General features: G+C 38.3%; 1 protein-coding gene across 1 annotated transcript in view; it reads right to left on the bottom strand.

The window, feature by feature from the left end:
* Positions 1–1388: 1388 nt before the first annotated feature.
* The window catches only part of fgd6 (FYVE, RhoGEF and PH domain containing 6), a 45679-nt gene continuing 22790 nt past the window's right edge, over positions 1389–24277 (bottom strand). The window contains exons 5-21 of the mRNA XM_017696949.2: positions 23111–23141; positions 21004–21155; positions 19998–20154; positions 19121–19208; positions 16430–16480; positions 13439–13497; positions 12896–12967; positions 12689–12757; positions 12354–12437; positions 11639–11718; positions 11428–11527; positions 9506–9649; positions 6897–7005; positions 6696–6796; positions 4991–5119; positions 4369–4517; positions 1389–3129 (exon numbers count right to left, since the gene is read on the bottom strand). Coding sequence (XP_017552438.2) covers positions 3093–3129; positions 4369–4517; positions 4991–5119; positions 6696–6796; positions 6897–7005; positions 9506–9649; positions 11428–11527; positions 11639–11718; positions 12354–12437; positions 12689–12757; positions 12896–12967; positions 13439–13497; positions 16430–16480; positions 19121–19208; positions 19998–20154; positions 21004–21155; positions 23111–23141 — 1612 coding nt within the window. The 3' untranslated portion in view covers positions 1389–3092. The remainder of the gene's footprint in view (positions 3130–4368; positions 4518–4990; positions 5120–6695; positions 6797–6896; positions 7006–9505; positions 9650–11427; positions 11528–11638; positions 11719–12353; positions 12438–12688; positions 12758–12895; positions 12968–13438; positions 13498–16429; positions 16481–19120; positions 19209–19997; positions 20155–21003; positions 21156–23110; positions 23142–24277) is intronic.

Here is a 24277-nt window from a genome sequence, read left to right on the forward strand (position 1 = left end):
GGTTAGAAATAAAAGGTGTTGTGTAAATTTGTTCATCAAGGTACAAACAATGTAAACGTACAATGGTTTTACAGTGAAGTGTGGACCTTAAATAGGTTTTCCCCAGTGAAAATGACATGTTTGTACCTTTTCATAACCTAAAGTCTTAAAACAGAACAATGGAATAAGAAGCCTGGAGATCAGACAGGGTTTGTGGAGTCAGTACAGCTTAGAAAATATAATTTCATAATTTCCGCATTATGGTACAATTATGTTCCCTGACTAAAGGTACTGAGATGTGCCCTTGAGGGTTCCACCCCAGTGACATTGTCATACCTCTCTTTCTAGCGTGCAGGCTACTCCTACTCAGCACTCATACAGCAATAGTTAAGTAGCATTTATTTAAATTGTTGCTGTCCAATAGAAAATGTGTCTTCACAACAGTCTAAACAATGTCAATGTAAGTTATTGTGAAGAGATTACATTCAAAGTAATTATAGAGCATTTCTCTTTGTCGAGTCACAGCTGTTGTGTTTAAATGATGTGGAAAGCTAAAAAGCAAAACAAACAACAAAATACCTTTTTTTGGTCAGCAACAATATTTAGCACATAAAAATCTAACATTAATTCTTCTGTTCATATACAGCTGCATCCAAGTCATAACTGCAAAGTGATAAAAAGTGGCCCACTTGACTGGATATCCCCCTTAGCCTGAACTCATCTCAAGTCCATACTGGGAGTTTTGCATATTTTTCCTCCTGTATGTGACACATTTGGAATTTTGGAGTTTCTAACTGGATTATTTCTAATAAGAACATTACTTCAGTGACTAGTTACTGACTAGACATTCAGCTCTTTTTAACAACTTTAAGACGAGATGTGAGGATCTTTATAAAACGTGTTGAAATGAGAAAAAAAAAAAGATATTGGTAGACTTTTAAATGATGTACTGTCACTATGCTCAACTGTAAAGACAAATGTACTCGTCACATCTTTGCTGCGAACTCATAAAATAATTCATCTTGATCTTTAGTGAAAGCTACTCCTCCTGATAGTGAAACAAAACAAGCTGATTTTCTTACTCCTGGTTATTCTGATGTTCTTAACAGTTTCACATAGCTGTATTATCACATCAGGTATTTTGTAAAACCATTTTCTATTTCCTTCATTCAGATATTAAATGTGAAACAAAAACACATTAAAACATCTCGGAAGAAATAACTGATTATATGAGGATGGCGTTAAACAGAATGTACAGACCCGAGTCTGTATTTTATGCTTTTTCAGGTAAAAGTACTTTTCAGTCCCACTTTTGTAACAAAATGTAAGTTGCCCAACATGTGAGGGCTTTTACAGTCCCCCCCCCCAAACACAACAAACATGTACACACAAAGAATAATCAGAAAAAAGCTACTTAAAATTATTTATTACAGTTGGTTCTTTACATCTAAGTTTGACATACTGAGGGCAATACTTCCTTTGAGTGTTTTCAACTTATCGACTGTACACTATAATTAACCCCAACCAGCTGGAACGGTGGCAAGTGACTGAAAACAGCAGATAAAATTCCAAAGTGGTGGCTGTTCAGTGTGCATTGCACAGTGCATTTTGTCCCATTTAAACATCACGTTCCCAAAGTGACACAATATGCTGTTGTATATCTCAGTGGACACAGTACAGAGTACACACACAAACATCAACAAGAACATATTAAACTTATTAAACTAGATTGGGTAATACTGTAGGACACTTCTATAGAAAACTGTGATGGTTAGATCATGACCATTTAACACAAATGTAAAGAAAATAGTTTCACTGTAATACCCCAAAAAACAAGGTGCACAAAGAAATTTAACCAGTAAAGAAACTAACGTTATTTTTTTTTCCCTGATAACAGAGCTAACAGTTTTCACTGAGCTGCGTAATTCTTCACAGCTTAGAATGCTATGATCTGTATTACACAGCGATATTACAGCGATATGAAAACTGGAATTCCTTGTTAAATTACAAAATCATTAAATTCATTCAAGGAGACTAAAAATCCCAAACGGTTTTAAATACACCTGCATTATATTACCATGTACAGCATATTTACATTTATATCCAGTTATTTCCCAGTAAAACAGTTTAATGTTTTTACCGTGAGCTCTACTTTATACAAACGAGGAGATAAAAAAGAGGTTTTAAAAAGCTAAACGTACAATAAAAATGTGGTTTCTTTAAAGGAACAGCTCAATAAAACATGCTAACATGGCTAGCAATGAATAGAAACCAGATGATGTCAATTAGCATGACTCTTTTTTCCACAATGCTAATAACTGGCTATTCACTTTCATTCACTGTTAGCAGCACAATGTTAGCATTATGGACTTATCTATTCCTTTAAGGTGTCTAAACAAGGAAACTACTGGCTTTCACAGCAGCATCCAACATCTCCCACAAAGACCTGGGCAGACATCACATACATAGACTCTGCCACAGAAGCATCTAGAGGCACCTGACATTCCTCATGTCACACTTGCTCGTGCACTTCCACACTTGACCCTTGATCACACCTGTGACCTGTTCATTTGATCTGTAACCAGGCAACCAAATACACCTTTAACCAGACTCTTCCTGTCACTTGCTCCTTAATACCTCCGCCCATTCTAATGTATCAAGAACATCACACTGGATGTTACTGGTATGTTCAAAAACATTCAGTGTTCAAGAACATACAGTTTTGTGTGCTTAAAGTTGCAGAATCTGGAATGTCTGGCTGTCTTCTACTAAAACCCCATTAAAATCCCTTGGAATCCAGCCCCACAAGGAAAAACTATCAATCTCAAACACATGAATCAATTGTTTAGATTGCTTATGGTGCGGGGCACGTTACAAAAGAGGACACAAGAGTGGAAGAGGCTACAATAACCTTAATGTTGAAATGGTGGTTTAATACTAGTAATATAGTTTGATGAAGACTAAAACTACATCTACCAGCATCCTTTGCTTCAAATGTTACTGTAATTCTTCTGAGAGTCTTCTGAGCTCAAGTCACTATTTGCCGGTCCAGTGCAGCAGGTCAAAGGAAGGATTTTAACCAGAGTGACATTAATTTAAGCCACACAGAGTAGTCAAAGAATCATCGCCTCCTGAAACGCCTCAATCCATCTGAAAAACAAACACAGATTTCAACACACTGTGTAAGATTGTGTGTATAACTACATGCTGTGTACACGTGTATGCACGTATTTCTGCACTGTCTTCCCAAGCACTGTAAAGTGTAGGAGTTCTAATAAGGAGCATTTTGCTTCTAAGTGCTTTTTAATCAGCTATTATGTGTGTAGGCCCACGTTTGACCCTTGCAGTTTAAGGGGTTAACGTCTTTATTTCTCTGTGGTGATGGTTACAGTTAGGTTTAAGGCTTAGTGTTAGACATGATCAGTAACAGTGAGGTTTGGGTAGTGAGAAATACACCATGCAAAAAGTTTGGAATCACCATCATCAATATTTTGTAGTTATTTTATTCAATAATAACTTGAAAAACTTTAGACAGAAATATTGTAAAATGGACTACAGAAGGTAAAGAAGCCCTAAAAGACGATGGGTTTGCATTTTTTTTTATCCATGATCAGTTATCTTCTTTAGTTTTCTCAAGATCTTGTGATGTCATTATAACAGCAAAAGAAATTCTGTTTTCTTAAAATAACATTTGTTACGTCGTGATAAAGGCATAACATAAGATGGCATGACAAAGAGAAAAAAAAATTTCATTTTGTGATATAAATAACTTGAGATCTCCAGAAAACAAATTAAAATAAAAGGTTATCATGGAAAAATTGGAGTAAAAAACAAACGGACAAACAAAAACAACTCAATGGCCTTTTGGGGCTTCCATTAAAAAATATTTTTACGTTCTTTATTCAATATTTCTAGGGGTCCCAGATGATACCGGAATCGTAATGGTATTGGGAGATGTTTGCTTAAAAATCTATATGAGACATTTGATGACATTTCAAAATGGTATTTGCGGTACTCCAAAAGAGCAGAATGTTTAGGTGATGCTGGACTACTGTGCTAAAATGTCTGCATTTCACTGATTTTACTGCATTAATAATCCAATAGAAATGTCTCTAATGCTAATCCATCACAGATAGATCTAGTCTCAATTTCTACATTTGATAAACGTTTATGTATCAGCATCGACAGATAACTAAATGAAAAATATCAGATATCAGCATGAGCCCAGAACACTCATAACAGTGCATCCCAAAATAATGTTTTGGGAACAGCAAGATGTAATGAAATAATGGATAATATACTGTATCTACCTATTAATAGTAATATCTTGTATGCCTCAATTGAAACAAGCTTCTGAATGGTAGTGTATATAGTTACATGAGTGTGTACCTCTGAGCTGTAGGGATATCCTCTGCTCTGAAGATATAGTAGAGAGTGTTCTTGTGATAGAGTTTAAACTGTAGTTTCTGTGCCGGTCCAGACTTTTCTTCTCGCAAGAAAAATCCCAGTAATGGCTGACTCTCCAATGCTGCAACATCCTGTGCATGAACACACACAGTAACAATCATATCGCCAATTTTAACCTTGTTGTCATTAGCTCATCACATTCATGCTCACGGAAACAAATAAATGACACAATATATTGAATAGGATATATATAGACAATATATTGAAACCCAAAACACTAGGGCTGGCTCGGATAAATTAGCACACCAACAAGATCATACCATTTTATAAATTATTATTGTAAATATATTTTGCAATGCTAGAAAGTGGGAATGTGTGATTTGAAGCAAAGCATGTGTCTAGTGCAGCTGGTGTGGACTAAAGTACTAGTTAAAATATAGCCACATCTATTCCATCAGACAGATGACTAACGATTAAAATATTATTGCTTTTAAGGGTGACTTTGAAAACGAGTATTCCAGCACTTGTTTACAAATTCGTTACCCAGTATTCAAAGCCTGTAAAATGCTGTTGGGGCCAGTCCTGCACAACATGAGTAGCGTACCTCACTAGCAGCGTAAGTGTAGAGGACTTTATTCTTGATGACAAACCACAGCCTCTTCCAGGGTTTCTTGTTGCCTTTAGACCTCTGCAGATAGCCGCTCATAGAGGAATTCTCAGTGTTGGCAGAGACCTGGAAAAGGAAAAAAAGAGGACATTTAAATAAAGGACTAATCCGTTTTATAACTCATCAGAAACAACATGGCATTACATTTGCAAGAATACACTCAATTGTACTTTATTTAATTCAACTGATTTTGAAATAACTGCTAATAAGAGAAGAATATCCAGAAGTGCTAAACTACAGGTGGTCCTGTCATTTTTAATAGTGGTAAGAACCAACTTCTTATATGAATACAGTTTGTGTCACAGGTCAGTTTCTGACCACAGGTCATTGCTGGCTGGATATTTTCAAATACTGGGGGACTAATGTCAGCTCAGCAGTGACACTGAATTATTTAAAAATCCAGCAACACTGCTGGGCCTGATAGACTCACACCAGTACAACACACGATATCATGCCACTACAATGTCAGTATCACTGCTGTTACGAAAACAGTCCACCACCCACATAACATCTGAAGAGTTTCATTACAATATGCTGCATCTCCATTTGTAACAGTTTTGGATGTAACACTTTCATTCATTCACAACATCTGGCAGACGCTGTTATCCAGAGCGACTTATAATGCGATTGTTTTACACAGGTAGGCGAAGGTAGTGTTAGGAGTCTTGCCCAAGGACTGTTATTGGCAAAGTGTAGGGTGCTTACCCAGTCAGGGCACTGAACCCCAGTCTACAGTGTAGAAGGCAGAAGTGTTACCCAGTACACTAGACTGTCCACTATTTTTGAAAAGAATAACAGTTGACATGAGAAACACATTTTTATTTCTGTAATAAAAAAAAAATATTGAAAGTGGTCTATAATGCATACTGGAACGAAACCCTTTATATATTCAGTGATAGGTCTATGGTGGTCTTTTCCATTGTTGGATGGTGTAGAGGAGGGCTGATAAATTATGAACCTACAATTGATACCTTAACAACAGATGAGCTACAGTCAGTACATTCTACACCTGCAAAACGCTTCAATATGGTAGGTGTTTCTGATAAAATAGCTTTCCATGTAGTGCTATCATTATTTTATACATCCCTGTATAAACAGGGATAACAGTTCAGTCACAATGTATTGGTACAGCAATTGTTGCAGCTCTGTTGCACGAATGCTGCTATAATGATTAAAGATGGGATCATAAAAATATTAGATAAATCAGGATAAAACCACATCTAGGACATTTTCCATTTCTGCTAGGGGAACTGCAAACCCATAAGGCCTCTTCACACCAAGTCAGAGTTTTGACATAAAAAAAAACTCAAAACCGTCAACTTTTAAAAACGTACACATTAACACTAACACTAACGCCCTCTTTCACTCCAGAGCTCATGGTTGCTCTAGCACACACAGCACTAGTGTAGAGAAAAAGATAACTGGTGCAGTCACTACTCGATTGGTCCAGTTCTCCTGAATTGATGTGAAATTTTCAGTTTGTAAAATTAAGAATGCAATACTGTTTTCTTTTTTTCTGTGCTCCAGTGGTCTCCATTACAGCATACTGATCAATCACAGATTGAAGCGTACATGCAGACAAAAACAAAAAAACCCAGAACCAGTCACTATAATCAATAAGTGGTCCTAGCCCTATGGTTACCTCTTTCAGTGCTGAGGGAATCTTCTTCTGTTTCCTAGAGAAGGAGAACGCTGAGCCTGAGCTTCGTCCACTGGGTGAAACGCATACCCCCGATTGGTCACCTGGGGAAGGTGAGACAGGTGAAGATTTATGGTAAGATTCAGCTTAATGTCAGAAAATAAATGGTATTAAAACAAACAAATAAGGAGAGAATTGTGAAACCTTTATCTTTCTGCTGGAGTTTGCCATAGCAGTGGTCACAAACTCTGGCTAGTTGATTCTTCAGGTACTCCAGGTAATATTTATTTGATGAACATGCCTGGCACACAACCTGCCAAAAACAAGTACACTTTAATAGAAATGAAATTTATTTTCAGCTGCACAGATGTACTGACACTGTTAAGGGAACAGTTCAGTCAAAAGTCAAATGCACACAATGTTATCCCAAATGCAACTGATCAGTCAAGACATGTTTAGTGTCTGAAGTTTACTTCTTTACTTGATCACTGAAGCCATGAGGTTAATGTAGCTAACAAGTAATGGAAGCTTAGTGCATGCCTGTATAATTACACACTTAAGTTAAGTGACACTTATTAGTCCCACAACAGGGAAATTTCACCTCCGCATTTAACCCATCCATGAAGTGAAACACCACATACACTCTAGTGAGCATACACACACTTGCCCGGAGCGGTGGGCAGCCCAATCCGCAGAGCCCAGGGAGCAGTTGGGGGTTAGGTGTCTTGCTCAAGGACACCTCAGTCATGCGCTGTCAGCTCTGGGGATGGAACCGGCAACCTTCTGGTCACGAGGCTAGTTCCCTAACCTCCAGCCCATGACTGCCCCACTTGTCTCAAAATCTGAATTGTTAAGTAGTGGTGGGCAATATGGCAAACAAATAATGACATGACATTGCATGATTTATTTTTTCCTAACATCTGATGTGTTGCAACGGGAAAACAAGAGCCAATAGTGCCACATTTAAAAAATACTATCAAAAATGTTCAATACAAATGAGTTATATTTAATGTTTAACACTGTTTAGTGCAGCATCTCACAAAAGTGAGTACACCCCTCACATTTCCGCAAATTTTATTATATCTTTTCAAGGCACAACACTATAGAAATGAAACTTGGATACAAGTAGTCAGTGGGCAGCTTGTATAGCAGTAAAGATTTACTGTCCTCTGAAAATAACTCAACACACAGCCATTAATGTCTAAATAACTGGCAACACAAGTGAGTCCATCTCACAGTGAACATGTCCAAATTGTGCTCAATTGTGTCGTTGTCCCTCCCTGGTGCCATGTGACTTGTTAGAGTTACAAGGATCCAGATGTGAATGGAGAGCAGGGCTGTTAAATTAGGTGTTTTGGGTACAATTCGCTCACTGGATATTCAACATGGCACCTCATGGCAAAGAACTCTCTAAGGATGTGAGAAATAGAATTGTTGCTCTCCACAAAGACGGCCTAGGCTATAAGAAGATTGCTAACACCCTGAAACCGAGCTATAGCACGGTGGCAGAGGTCATACAGCGGTTTTCCAGAACAGGCCTCGCCAGGGTCGACCAAAGAAGTTGAGTCCACGTGTTCAGCATCACATCCAGAGGTTGCACACAATGCATCAACTCAGTCTGCATGGTCGTCGTCCCAGAAGGAAGCCTCTTCTGAAGCTGACGCACAAGAAAGCCCACAAACAGTTTGCTGAAGACAAGCAGTCCAAGAACAAGGATTACTGGAACCATGTCCTGTGGGGTCTGATGAGACCATAATAAACTTGTTTGGCTCAGATGGTGTCCAGCATGTGTGGTGGCGCCTTGGTGAGGAGTACCAAGACCAAATTGTCTCTTGCCTACAATCAAGCATGGTGGTGGTATGTCTCCAGACCTAAACCCAATTGAGCACCTGTGGGGCATCCTCAAGCGGAAGGAGGCAGAGCACAAGGTGTCGTAACATCCACCAGCTCTGTGATGTCATCATGGAGGAGTGGAAGAGGATTCCTGTACCAACCTGTGCAGTTCTGGTGAATTCCATGCCCAAGAGGGTTAAGGCAGTGCTAGATAATAATGGTGGTCACACAAAATATTGACACTTTGAGCACAATTTGGACAAGTTCACTGTGAGATAGACTCACTTGTGTTGCCAGCTATTTAGACATTAATGGCTGTGTGCTGAGTTCTTTTCAGAGGACAGTAAAACCGCTATACAAACTATACACTGACTACTTTGTTATATTCAAGTTTCATTTCTATAGTGTTGTCCCATGAAAAGATATAATAAAATATTTGCAGAAATGTGAGGGGTGTACTCACTTCTGTGTACGTCACACACCGTACATGTCCAATTAAACAAGATTATTTACGCTCTCTTTCTAATGTGACAGAGATGGGCTCTCTTCTAGAAGTAACAAAGCATGCTGTGACACACAGTGATGTCATTTTTCACAATAATGATACACGTTATATTTTCCACTCCTTTTGTAAGTAATCCAACATTGACGTGGTTATATAGTTATTGACACTGTATAGTATACTTTTATCTATAAAAAGGACAAAATCAGGCTACTTAACAAACTCCACAGTTTGAGGCGAATATGATGATGCATGTAGCTTCCACAATACTATTTAGTATCTATAAACCTCCATTACTTGTTAGCCACATCAGCCTCATTGCTTGAGTGCAAAAAACTAAATTGAGAAACTGCAGACATTAAACGTATCTTGGCTGATCGGCTACATTTAACGTTAATGGGGACAACTGTATATATTTAAACTTTAACTATCACAGAGTATAAAAACTGTCCTTTTCAGTAAGACTCTGACCCCTGACCTTGCCACAGGCCCGGCAGTGATGACGTCTCCAGGTAAGTGTGAACTCGCAGGTGCAGATCATACACATAGTGGTCCGAAGGTCCGGGATCCAGATAGGAGCTTTAGAACCCAGCGGAGGACCATCAACAGACATACCCTCAGACTGCAAACAGCAGAAAAACAATAGTTAAACATACAATATATTTCCAAAAGTATTCGCTTTTCTTCCTTCACACACATATTACTTGAGTGACATTCCACTCTTAATTCATAGGGTTTAATATGATGTCAACAAACCCTTTGCAGCTATAACAGCTTCAACTCTTCTGGGAAGGCTTTCCACACAGTTTAGGAGTGTGTTTATGGGAATTTTTGACCATTTTTCCAGAAGGGCATTTGTGAGGTCAGACACTGATATTAGACTAGAAGGCCTGGCTCACAGTCTCCACTCTAATTCATCCCAAAGGTGTTCTGTTGGGTTGAGGTCAGGATTCTGTGCAGGCCAGTCAATTTCTTTCACACCAAACTCGCTCATCTATGTCTTTATGGATCTTGCTTTGTGCACTGGTGCGCAGTCATGTTGGAACCGGAACATCCCCAAACTGTTCCCACAAAGTTGGGAGCATGAAATTGTCCAAAATCTCTTGGGTCTGCTGAAGCATTAAGAGTTCCTTTCACTGGAACTACGGGGTAAAGCCCAACTCCTGAAAAACAACCACACACCATAATCCCCAACTTTATGCTTGGCACAATGCAGTCAGACAAGTACCGTTCTCCTGGCAACCGCCAAACCCAAAGTTGTCCATCGGATTGCTAGACAGAGAAGTGTGATTCTTCACTCCAGAGCTGCTTTACAACAATGCTTTGCACTTGGTGATGTAAGGTTTGGATGCAGCTGTTTGGCCATGGAAACCCATTCCAAGAAGCTCTCTCTACGCTGTTCTTGAGCTGATCTGAAGGCCACATGAAGTTTGGAGGTCTGTAGCGATTGACTCCACAGAAAGTTGGCAACCTCTGTGCACTATGCGCCTCAGCATCCGCTGACCCCACTATCATTTTTCGTGGCCTTCCACTTCATGGCTGAGTTGCTGTCGTTCCCAATCGCTTCCATTTTGTTATAATACCACTGACAGTTGACTGTGGGATACTTAGTAGTGAGGAAATTTCACGACTGGACTTGTTGCACAGGTGGCGTCCTATCACAGCACCACTCTGGAATTCACTGAGCTCCTGAGAGCGACCCATTCTTTCACTAATGTCTGTAGAAGCAGTCTGCAGGCCTAGCTGCTTGGTTTTATACATCTGTGGCCATGGAAGTGATTGAAACACCTGAATTCAATGATTTGGATGGGTGAGTGAATACTTTTGGAAATATAGTGTATATACCAAATAAACCTTATGACAACACAGAAAAGCTAGGAGAGTTTTTTAAACTAACACAAAATATTTATACTACACACTCACATAAAACACCATGAAATGCCAAAATAAGTTAATCAAATTGTGAAGAAATCAGTTTTTTTTATTATTTCTACATAAAACAAGATGTCATGAGTGGTTTGATGTGAAATGCTTCATTGTAGAGAAATTGACCATTAGAACTGTTCACAGTGGAGATACTAGGAACCAGATTTCTGAAGAGATTAATGTTTCTAACGGTGAAATAGGTTTAAATTGCTTGTCACTCGAGAAAACTTATTTTAAATCTTTCCTATTATCAACACTACATAAGACCTCTGAAGGCAGGAAGGTACACTGGCCAGTTTGGATAGTAAATAAAATACAGTAATATGATTTTATATGACCTATGGGCATTGCAACCACTGGAAATAAATCTGTGTCAGTAAGTTTCTCCACAATAAAACATCAAATCACTCCTACACTCCTAAACACACACACTCTCATTCAGTAGACACTACACACATGCTCTTGCACACAGACCTCCTGGCTTCGGCTGGAGATGAAAGAGATCTTTTTCCTGGTGTAGTCCTCTATTGCGGTGGTGATGGCTTCTAGCCATTCATCTCTCTCTGTGGCTGAGCTGCAGATGCACATTGCAGAAATCAAAATCAGGATCAAGACAGGAGTTCAGATGCTCTCAATCTATTAGTCCTTGTGTGTGTCTATGTGTGTGTGAATGGGTGCTTCTTACCTGGCAGACAGGATAAAAGAGCGTTCCACACTCTCAATGTTCAGTTCATTCTGATAAGCCTCCTGACTGGGCTTGCTTACCTACAAGAAATAGAATAAACATTTTAAAAAGATTTAAACCCTATAGAGATATACAAATTATCTTGGCAATGCTTTTCAACTGTCTGAAGCTATTAATGCTGAGTAGAAAAATACTGGCTCTTTTTTCTGTAAAAGGTTGTCTGCAAATTTACACACAAAACTTCAACATTTTAGGAAATTTAGGGAACACATGAACTAGTCTGTTTTTAAAACTGCATATATGGTAAGTGGAACTGATGAATTAGACAAAGAGAGCAGACACAAGGAGGCTGCTCAGGTGTATATACAGTATGTGTGAGCATGTACACATATAAGCCCAGGCATATGCAAAAGTTTGAATACCCATAGTTATTTCCAGTAGGTTAAAAAAATAAAACAAAGAACCTAAAATGTGCCATAACTTTGGCACAAGCCACATTTCAAATTTAAAAACATTAAATTCAGCAGTAACTGTTTTTCTTACAAAGTCAACAAAACATAATTTGACCAGGGACGCCCAAACCTTTCCTTACAACTCTACTTATATAAACTCGGCTCATTTTTGAAGTACATAACCCTTCCTGGTTACTTTAGTACTCTGATATCTGCCAAAGACAGTATTAATAGTTAAGTAAGTAAATTGTCGGATAACTGACCTTCATACCCGCCAGAGAGAGCATGCTGTTGACTTTATACTGCCCAGACTGCACTGGAGTGGTGTACAGCAGGATGTCATTAAACTGCAGAGAGAGAGAGAGAAAGAGAAAGAGAGAGATATTTATTTTTTTTAGATTACTACCATCTCAATTAGTGCCTTGGGTTCTGAATACCTTTTTTTTCTTTGGGCTTGTGGGCTTGCAGTTTGATATACTTGCAGTAAATCAGACACACACTTCATGTGTGCAACTGCATGAGTATGTACACAAGCCCACATACACATACACACAGGTACACACACAGACATACACAAAGCTAGACTTTTATCTCTTACCAGGAAGAACATTCTGGGCTGCATGACCTTCCTTGACAGTTTCATCAGGGTGCCCTCCTTAAGGAATACCTGCAAAAAAAAAAAAAACAAACAAAAAAACCACAAAACAAACTTAGTTCATAGTCCTTTTTATTCTGAAAGAGAGGATTATGACAAATCCTTAGTCAAAAAGGGAGGATTGTGGGTAACGCAGTTCTCAGCACTTACCCTTCCCGGCTGCACGATTTCATGATGGCCGTTCAAACTGTACTGAACCTGCATCAACTTCTGAAAGTTATCCTGAATGATGAATAGGGAGAAAACATTTCATATCAAGGCGTTGTAGCACAGATAACAAGAATTAAAGGAACTGGTGGGAAAGGGAAATAAAAAAATATAATCAGATTAATGAACTCATCTGACAAACTGACAAATAATTAATAATAAGCATAGAAAAGAATGAAAATAGTACAATGAATTAAATACTGAGAAATGGTGGAGATCAGAAAGAGAGATCTGAGGTCAAACAGATTGAGCCCATCCCCCTGTCTATGGAAAATAAGTCTTGGCTTAAGCTCATTCTGTCAGATATGCAACAAATTTGACTTTGAAAAAGTACTTTATGAGACTTCATAAGAGCACGGTGTACCTTCCTGTATTTGTTTACAGGAGGATAAGATTAGACAAGATTATTTTTAGTGGAAAAAATAGCTTTAAACAGTCTTTATATAGTGCTGATGTCGAGCATGTGTGTATTTATATTATGCATACCCCTTGTTTCATGATGTCATTGGCATGGTTTGCAACTTCCTTCACCACACCAAGAGCAGCTGGATAAACATAAAGAGAAAACAAACAAAAATTAGGAATCTAAGCAAAATAAGTGCTACTGATTTCAAACCAACTTCCCAAGAACAAATGATTCATCAGTCAATAGTTTTGGTTGATGTTGACTATCTGTGGTTTTGAGTGCTGAAAATGATTTACTACTTTGGTTTTGAACTTGCAAAACATTGCAAACTCAATAGGGTAAAAACACTGTGCCACTGGGTATATATGAGGCCACACCTGTTTAAAGGAATAGTTCAGTAATGAATCAAAATTAACCAGTTTTCCTCAGATGCAATCGATCAGCCAAGACATGCTTGTCCAAATTTTGCTTCTTAAGTTGAGAAATGGAGCTATGAGGCTAATGTTGCAAACACTAGAATGCAATAGTCACCCAAAATAACCATTTCTGTAAAAATACATAACCAAAACGTTTCGCAACCTGCTCACATGCCATCATAGTCTACATTGAGGTCACGCAGACTTGTTGATGTGGTTTAGAGCATGGTATGACTGATCTTGGATCAGAATCCTCTATAATTATGACAGTCATTGCCATGAATACTGAGAAGATTAGCACTCCTATTCCCGAGGTGGTTTGAGAATACACACCCTGTTGTCTAAACTGACTGCCTGCACTTTTGTTCATTTTTAAAGTTTAAAGAAAGTTATACTGTATCCTAAACCACACTGACAAATCTGCATGACCTTAATAATGGTTGGTGATGTATTTTTACAGAAACTATGGGCTGTTTGGGTAACCATTGAGTTGTTTATTGTTTGTTAACAATGTTAGCCTTGCTCCTGTAATTCTAATTTAACAAAAGCAAAACCTGGACTCCAAATGTCTTGGCCAATTGGCAATATGGAATATAAGTGGAAAAATGACATGAATCTGATATTTTCACCACACCCTTTAACTATTTGATAGAAATAGCTAAAGAATAAATGGTTATAACACAAAAACATTCAATGAAAAGAACTAAAGGAACAATTAAGAAAAAAATAAAACAAAAACACAAAGTATTAAGGGTAACATCTAGTGATCTAGTGATAATTACTTATATTATTTAAGACTGTGAGTTTGTTATTTTAGTTTAAGTAATATAATATATATATATATATATATATATATATATACACAAAATAACAGTAATATTTCACAATTCACAGCTTCCAGTCAGTAAACAACCACTGAACCACTGATAGGAAAATATAAGTTTAAAATTATATTGGTTATCAGAATTTTTCACCTCTTAAAATCAGTAGTGACCACAGACTTTTCATACTGGTCAGGTTTATACTGGTTATGTATTCATATCCATTATTAACACATCCCCACAGAGTTTTCCTCTGAATTATATTTAACCAGCTCTCCTGCAATACAACAAAGCTGTGGAGAGCTCCAGCTAATCTTCATTAACCTACAAGTCAAAGGGTAAACTATTCTACTAGTAATATCTAGTATTTACTAGAAGTATCTCCCTTGCAAAAACTTTAAACATCAGAGCATACATGATTGGTTACACTGCTCATAAAACTGGATGCCTAATCCTGCTCTTGGAAAAAAAGCAGTTCTTTATTTCTAACCTAAATCTTATTCCTTGGTCTAGAACATTCCTGGGGTCCTTGATCAGATCGACCAGGCATGTTGGATTAAGCTGTGACTTACAATCTGTTGGGGCCTACTGATGTAAACACCCCATTAACCCCAGATTAGTTCAGTGTGTAAGTTTACTGTTTGTTACGCATATACAGCACTCCTACAGTGAGATCCTATCAGTATTCATTACTGCCAAGTATTTCTTAAAAATCATTCCTTTAAAGGATCAATATAATGAAACCGAATTTTGCTCACCTTTGTAAAATAGAAAAGTTTAATGCAGCATGTAAAGAAAGTTTTAAATATGCCATTCACTTCCCAGTCTGTATGGTCCATCCATGCAAAGGCAGGTTGTTCTGGATTCAGTTTTTTGTGATGTTTCAAAACCAAAGTATTTACATATATTCACCTACACTCATCAGGCATAACATTATGACCACCTCCTTGTTTCTATGCTCACTGTCCATTTTATCAGCTCCACTTACAATATAGGTGCACTTTGTAGTTCTACAGTTACAGACTGTAGTCCATCTGTTTCTCTGATACTTTGTTAGCCCCCTTTTACCCTGTTTTTCAGTCGTCAGGACCCCCATGGTCCCTCGCAGAGCAGGTATTATTTGGGTGGTGGATCATTCTCAGCACTACAGTAACACCGACATGATGGTGGTGTGTTAGTGTGTGCTGCGCTGGTCTGAGTGGATCAAACTCAGCAGTGAGTTTTTAACCACGCCACTGTCACTGCTGGACTGAGAATAGTCCACCAACCAAAACTATCTAGCCAACAGCGTCCTGTGACCGCTGAAGAAGGACTACAGGATGGCCAACACAAACTGTGCAGCAGCAGATGAGCTATTGTCTCTGACTGTATATCTACAAGGTGGACTGACAAGGCAGGTGTGTCTAATAGAGTGGACAGCAAGTGGACTACAGTCTGTAATTGTAGAACTACAAAGTGCACCTATACAGTAAGTGGAGCTGATAAAATGGACAATGAGTGCAGAAACAAGGAGGCATAATGTTTTGCCTGATTGGTGTATTCAGCCTACAGCAGATTAGCCCCACCCATTCAGGCTGTTGTTAGTAAGAGGGTTTCAGCCTGGACTATTTTTTAAAGCCCATTTAATCCTAAGAGACAAAGAGAGGTTGCAAAACGGTCATGTAGAAGTGAAATAGGACTGTTCTTGGTACATTCACCTACACCAATCATTAGTGGACCTCAGGGGGGAAAAAAAAATAAATACAAGAAAAATGTAGGATATGGGCCCTTTAAGCCTAACGTTCAAAATGTTAATTTCATGTGCTGACAAGGCTTGTTTGTATGCTGTGCTTACTTTGTGTATCTTTGTAGTCAGATGAGTCTTCAGGAAGGTTTTTCAAATAATCTGTAAAAGCATGGAAATAGCAAATAGGAAAATGAGTTGTCAGTCATATTCATATTTGTAAAATTATAAAGCCCCATAGTTTACTACAAATAAAACAAAAGAGAACATGAATAAAACAAAAAGTTTATAGTAAAAAATGTATTTGATGACATCAAAGCCTGTTTTTGCTCATACAACTGACTTCTTCAGCAGATTATGGAGAGCAGCTTAAGACCAACAAGTAAAAGGGTAGTTTGAGTTTACAGCAAGATATAAGTGAATGCCTGGATGTGATTCAAGGCTGAAACATGAACTGTCATTACATGCTGCCCACATGCACCCTTCACACTTGGGTGAGAGTTCGAGAGCACTTTGATATTTTGTTGCCAGATGATGTCTTCATCATGTATGGCTAAATAAAGCCTTGAGTCAAATGTGGGCACAGGAGAGTGGTTTTAAATGCCGTCGACTAAAACTCTCAATTTACTAACACACTACTAACAGACTACAGACAACTAATTATCAGCATCACAGAAAGAAAAGTGGAGAATGGTCACCAACTAGACACTCCATCCCTGTCCAAGTTTAAACCTTAACTGTCACTGTTTTGATTTTTTCGTTTGTTATCGTTTGTGAGATACAAGGTATTGCAGAACAATCTGTGTTCCCCGCCCAGTTTGCACTGTGCAGGTGCACCACTGTCATGCATGCATACACTGCTTGACATTATGACACTGTCCAATCTATGTCCTCTTCTTTTACGACACCATATTAACGGATAAGTTTGTGGCAAACGTTTAATCAATTAATCAACAATCAATGCAATTCACTATAAAGCAGTGGTTACTGCAGAACCCACTATACACGTCTTATTCTCTTTCACAGTTTACCTACTACTAGGTTTATTACATTTCACTGCTTATGCGTAGAAGCCAGTATATAATGACCTATGTAGTGAGCACTACAGTATGAAGTCACATTATTCCATATTAAACCTGCAGTTCGATGAAGACCAAGCAAAAAACATTAGAATGACCATGAAAAAGATGAAAATATATTGGGACGCTTTAGATGCAGTCTCATGAGAACACTACAAGACGATTGGCTGGATTGGTGGACTGGATCCATATAATCTGCACACATCTCATCTTCAGAAAAACCCAATGCATTTGATTTTCCAAAAACTAATAAAAACAGCTATAAAACTGTCAAAGCTTTCACACAGTAGACACAATGCAGCTAGAGCTAGCGTCTTATTCACCACTTTATTATTCCAATTTTCTCTTACACATTTTACACACTTTTCTGTTAAATGCAGCAGTCACAGAAGCTGGCGAATAAGTAGCCAACATCATATCACAGAAACATCTGTAGACATCTAGCTTACTTCAATAAATGCATCTTTAATCAGAAAATACCTTAAACTTTCATCTGTAAACTTTTAACAGCCAACTAACAAGGACAGCTATAATTAGCCACTGGAGCTGCCAGTCTGTTTAATGCATCTCTCTGGCCGATCTAATGTTGCATTCTCATGTTTTACTATACTGTCTGATTTGTCCACCATGTGCTTTTTTATGATACTGTATTAGTAGATTAGCTTGGGCAAACATTTCAGCAGATCTGCTCTAACGTTAGGATTACGAACATGAACCAGCCACACAGATCAACATAAAGCAGTGTTTAATGCAGTAACCACCATACCAAGTACACCAAGTACACCTACTCTCTTTTCTAGTTTAATACTACTCACTTTTAAACGGCCTTCTATCTTTCTATGGACAAAAAGCATTCAGATCAGAGCACAGGGAGAAGAGAGTAGTGTAGACAAACACCTGCTCAGTGTTACTAACCATTTTGATCAAGCAGGAGAGCATGTCTGTGGCTAAATCTTGTTGATATCCAGTTTACTTTGATAAACGCATCCTTAATCAGGAAATACTTCAAATGTTCACTTGGAAATGTTTAATAAGCAGCACAACAATCCTAAAATCAGCCTCTGGAGCTGCTGGAGCTGCTGCACTCAGTGGTTGAGCTAATGCCGTGTCCCAAACCAAAACACACACTCCTATTCTTTTACCTTATACACTAATGAGTGCATTTGTAGTGGTACTTTGTGCTACTATGCGGTTTGGGACGCAACAGCAGAAATCTCAGCTATTTGGATTTTAGCTTTCATTTATAATCAAATTAAACAAAACACACTCAAATATATTGGTTAATAAAATTATATGGTTAAATAATTAGTTTTTGTCTGAGTAGTAGTGTGATTGCGTGATGTCATCATAATACTATATAGGGAGCCACTTCAGATTGACCTTATACTTTGCCGACCCTTATGCAACAGCTATTGTGGTGCCCGTACAAACTAAGAACGCAATCATAAATCAAGCCAAACTGGTCAGGTAGATAAACACACGTTAAAGCTCTGTGTTTTCACAAATAAGGAATAAGGAATGAGGAATAACTAGCCAGTTGAGCAGAAAAGACTGCAAAACACACACACAATGATAAATGCATGGCACAGATTGGGCAATGCCAGGAAGTTCCAGTACAAGCATGTGCTCTACACATGGCAGGTGTGACAGGTGCACAAAAGGTTTCATCATCAGTGAAAATTTGCATGTTCTTGCTGAGTGAGAGTGGACTAGCACCCTCTACCTGTCAGGAGGAGCTGATACTGTGGAATGCGCTGCACTGGTTTCAGCAGGTAATGCTTCAGAGCTAGACTGGCACACCGAGGACTTGTCTAGCACCACACAGAGAAAGAAAGACAAGGAAACGCAAGTATTAGACCACTCCTAGCTCATATGCACCTGCCATTAGGTCAATGGCTCTTAATTACAGTCCTGGAGGCATTATGCACTGCACATTTCTGTGTTTGCCCTATTGCCTTAATTCAACTCAATAGGAAATTTCATAAGGTGGTACTGTAGTAGGGAAAACAAATGTACAGAGGGACTATGTACAGTTTACTTCAACAAACTTGCATGTGCCTCTGAGCTACATATAACACTAAACAAGTAATGTTTTTTTTTTTATGATCTCAATAACATCAGATAACCCTTCCAAGTCGCAGTTGCCACGGCAGGAGCAATAAAATGCAATAAAATTTTACATTGTTTCTCACTCATAACTCATTGAAAGTAGCAAAGATATTCTAAAGTGTGGAATCAAGTTTTTCAACTGATAACACATTTGTGCTTAAGTAAGTAAACTAAGCAGAAAAGAAGACCATTTTATTATGATTTAAATTTGATGAAATCTTGTTTTTGCCATGATTTTGCTACTTTTGACCAAAAAAAAGTGGCAAACTCAAATCTGAAAAAACATGTAAATTTTATACAAACTATGCCACTGATTACACCCTTATATAATTATGTTCTAGAGAACAGTAAAACTGCAGTAATAACTAGATGTCTAAGGGTAAAATAAAGCTTTCACATGAAGCAAAGATTAAGATGCAAATTAAAATCATTCACAGAGTCAGAAACACATGCAAAAAGGCATACAGACAGAGAAACACACAGAGGCCCACCTCAAACTGGCGCACAACTGTGGCGAATGAGGGGTTTTTGCGGCACTGTTCATCCAAGAGAGCCACATTGCGGTCAAACTCTCGGATATAAGTGGAGTACATCTTCAGATACGGCCCCTTCTGCACAAAAATGTCAGCTAGCCTTTGGTGATCTGACCTGTGTGTTAGAGAGATCACACAGACAGTGTTTGAGCATTAAGAAAACTCAGTTGGCTGAAACCCAACCCATTTTCAACCTTTTTCTAGCCGAAATTCTTCAGTGGCTGAAAATTTGGTGCATCCCCAGTTTAATCTGAATAAATCTTTGATAAGCTGTGAGCAATGTTAGCAGCTAGCTATCTAACTAATCTTAACATTGTTCTGCAAGGTTATTATCATTAGCTTCAGAAATAAAATAAAAACAGCTGCACCCTCCAGATGACCAGGATAGCACGTCTGAATTACACACTCCTCACCTTTTTACACCTCTTAGCCCAAGAGTGCTCAATCCTGCTCCTGGAGATCTACCACCTCGGAGAGTTCAGACCCATCACACCTTGCTGTAATTGTCAGAGGCTCCTGAAGGTGTTCATTTCCTGGATCAGGTGCGTTAGATTAGGGTTGGAGCTAAACTCTACAGGGTGGTAGATCTCCCGGACCAGCACTGAGCACCCGTCTTAGCCCAGTAATGGGGACTAATTTACTGCCATCACCATTAAACTCCACATCTGTTCCGAGGACATTTTTATTCACTTATCAGAAAAAGTACTGCTTAGAAATGGCTGCTAAGCAGTGACTGATTGAGCATCCTGTTAGTCATTCTGCAAACGGTCAGACTGTGGACCACAAGTTGGTTTTAATTTAGAATATGGATTCCAAATTCATCTGGTGGGCCGGGTAAAAACATAACTGGGCTGGTTCTGGGCGACGGGCTGTATCTTTGATATTTTATACTGTTGGTGAACACTTGTGTATTGAAGCGTCGGGGTGTGTGTGTGTGTGTGTGTGTGTGTGTGTGTGTGTGTACCAGTGTGCCACTCTCTCCTCCAGCTCTCTCAGCAGGTCTTTGTTAAGCTCATAGAGTTGGGGCAGGTAGTAGAGGATCTGATTCAGCACCCGCTCCTCCACCACAGGTTTTCCGCTAGCACGGGTTGCCTTGGCAACAGCATCCCGGAAGTCCTGAAGTGAATACAGAAATGCTACAGCAGAGTGTTGCAGAGTGACCAAAAGTTTACACTAGGGTCTGACCGATACGAACATTTTGTGATAAATACCGATACAGACTTTAAGGTGATTAAGCAGGGGGCAGTATAATTACATTTTATATTTCAGATTATTTTTTATACTAAATACATTTTGCCACAGTTCTCTTTATAGTTAGGAGTATATATCAGTTCAGACTTTACAGCATTTGTGAGCAGATGATTTTCAGTTTAGCAGACAATATAAGGACCGGAAATAAATAATTAGATCCTTTAACATCAGAGCTTCATAACAATATAAGACAAGCTAATCAACAGTCAACAAGCTAATCATGATCGAAGTAATCCCAAACACATTCAGTGATGTTGAGTTCTGGACTCTGTGTTGGTCAATCCATTGTTCTGAGAACACTGACAGCTTCTTGTTTGTTCTGCAAATTTTCTTTTGTACATTTCTTTCTTTCTTTTTCCTCAATATTAACTTCTCGACAGCTACGCATCCTTTCAGATTCATAGCATTGGGTTATTATCACAGTAGAAGGATGGACAGAAACACATGAGAATTTTTTCAGATCTGAAGCAAGAGTGGAGCTTGATTTTCTCCTCTCTCTCTCTCAAAGATGAAAACTTTAAGCGCTGTTTATCTGATGGTGAAAGTTTTGGTGGTCTACCAAAACCGTGTCTTGCACGGTTATTAGGAGGCCCATTTTCTGTGAATCATTTAACCATTTTTTAAATTTCTGCCCCCCCCCCCCCCATATTTTCCTTTGACTTTCCCCTTTATTATGAAAGTGAATTATATATTATCTCTTTAGACATAAATGACTAAAGCTGAACCTGATAGATGAATAACTTGTGCTTTTTGTCTGTTTGACTGGAATGTAATTAAATGAAGGGTCGACTTTTGGACTTCACAGTATGTACACAGACACACAGACACACACAGACACACACATAAACTCACAAAATTCATCAGTCTAAAATGTCACATTACACACTTGCAAAAAATTTAGAAATTGGAAATTGTACTTTAATATTAATCGCCAGTGTAGTAATTCTTAAGTACCCTTAATTCAAATGTTAACATTGTCAGACAATACACAGCTCAGCAACCCAAAAACAGAAAACTGAACAAGCACCAGACATAACCAAACAAGCAACAACCCTGTCTGCACCCAAAAAAACAAAAAAAAAACCAAAAGAAAAACCTGCAGAGAAGTACACATAATTTACACAACCACACGCTTCACATTCCCAAAGTTATTATTTAGATCAGTTTTCATGTGAAGAGCCCAGGAGAATCTACTTAAGAGTTCTGGTATGAGGATAATCTCTCCCTCATTCACACACGCACACTCACACAACCTTCTCTGGGGCAGCTGTTAAGGGTCATAGCCAACTGCGTGGGCAGGACAGAAGGGTGGGTGTGACCTCTTTCCTAAAAATCTCACTCTCTTCTCTTCCTTTGTCTCGCTATCTCTTGCCTTCTGTTTCTTTCCCTTTATTTCTATCTCAGCTTTCTCCCTGAACTTCAAGCGCTCCTTCATTCTGCGTATCTCTTTCCTTCTCTCCTTTCATTCATGCCCCCATCACTCTGTCTCTTATCCTCTTTAAGCCTCATGCAGGGTCCACACTCCTCCACACTCATTACAGCCCAGTCTGAAATAAAGGGACAGGTGTGTGCGCATGTGTGCCTTTCAGTGTTTATACTCTGCTTAAGCTTTTCCGGTGACCAAAAGTGATCCAACTGAGAAAAACATCAAAACATCCAAAGAAAACACTATAAATCTGTGGCCTTTGCAATATAAACACAAGCATTTGTCAAATATGTATGAAGACATTTGGTCTTTTCAAAATATCTGACGTTTTCTCACAGCTTGGACCAAAAGACTGTTTAGGAATTAACATGTGAATGCATTTATAGCAACTTACGATGTGTAGCAACTTCAAAACATCCACGAATCTGTAAAAGACACATTTATAAGAATTACATCCATTCTATATATTGCCAAACTGTGTCTATTGTAATAAAACCTTGGTAATTTCATAAAGAATGAAAAAAGTTTAACTAAACTTTAAGCTTAACTAAAAGTAACAAAAATACTCATTATATGTTCACAAAATGTAAAGGACAGCTGATATTTTCCAAATAAGTTACAAGGTTTTGACAGCAATGACATGACCCATAACAATAACCGGGGCTTTAAAAATTTATGTTACTTAATGCTAGAAATGATCAACACCACCGTTTCTTTTCAATGCTGTTAACACATTTTCCTAAACTTTTCCAACCATCCATAGTAACGCAGGATGAAACCCAATTGGTCATGCTAAAATTCATGATTGTAGCCTTCTTTAAAACACACCTTTTAAAAGGCTTTTACAGTGATAACTTCAGCTCCTTTAGCTGACTACACTAGAAAATGCTCATGGGAGAACTACGGATAAATCAACAAGCAGCTAACTAACAAACACAACAGGAAAGCATAAAGTTACAGATCAGCTGGAGAACCTCCACTGTAACAAGAATCCACAAGCTGCATGATCAAGAGCAAGAGGCTGCAATCACGGAGGAATTGTTGTGTACAAAACTTTGGGCGCCCTTGATCAAGTGACATGATGTTGATTTTCTAAGTAAAAATAAGTGAACACATCCTTTTGCACATTTTCATGCACTGTTTATTTGCTGAATTCAACATACTGGAAAAGAATAAAAAATGAAATATAAAATGTGCCATAATCCAATATGTTAAATACAGCAAAAAAATATAAATTGTGCACCAAAATTAGCAGAAAAATTCCATATTTAAGGCCGTTCCCTGCAGAGGATGCATTAACTTATTTTCACTTAGAAAACCAACGAAACGTGTAATTTAACTAGGAGTGTTAAACTTTTGCATGTGACTACATATGATAACATATAAACACTGGCTAGAACAGGCAGTCAACATGGATGCTGAAAATCACTATGATCAAATGATTTTCATGTTTACTGAAAGCTGCATTCATATGATAATAGTGCTACTGAATTACTGAAGGTAATAAATACATTCTGATGAAGCTTATTTGTCCACTAGCTACAACAAAATGCACTGCTCT

The sequence above is a fragment of the Pygocentrus nattereri genome, chromosome 1 (genome assembly GCF_015220715.1).
Source record: "Pygocentrus nattereri isolate fPygNat1 chromosome 1, fPygNat1.pri, whole genome shotgun sequence".
Taxonomy (NCBI): Eukaryota; Metazoa; Chordata; class Actinopteri; order Characiformes; family Serrasalmidae; genus Pygocentrus; species Pygocentrus nattereri.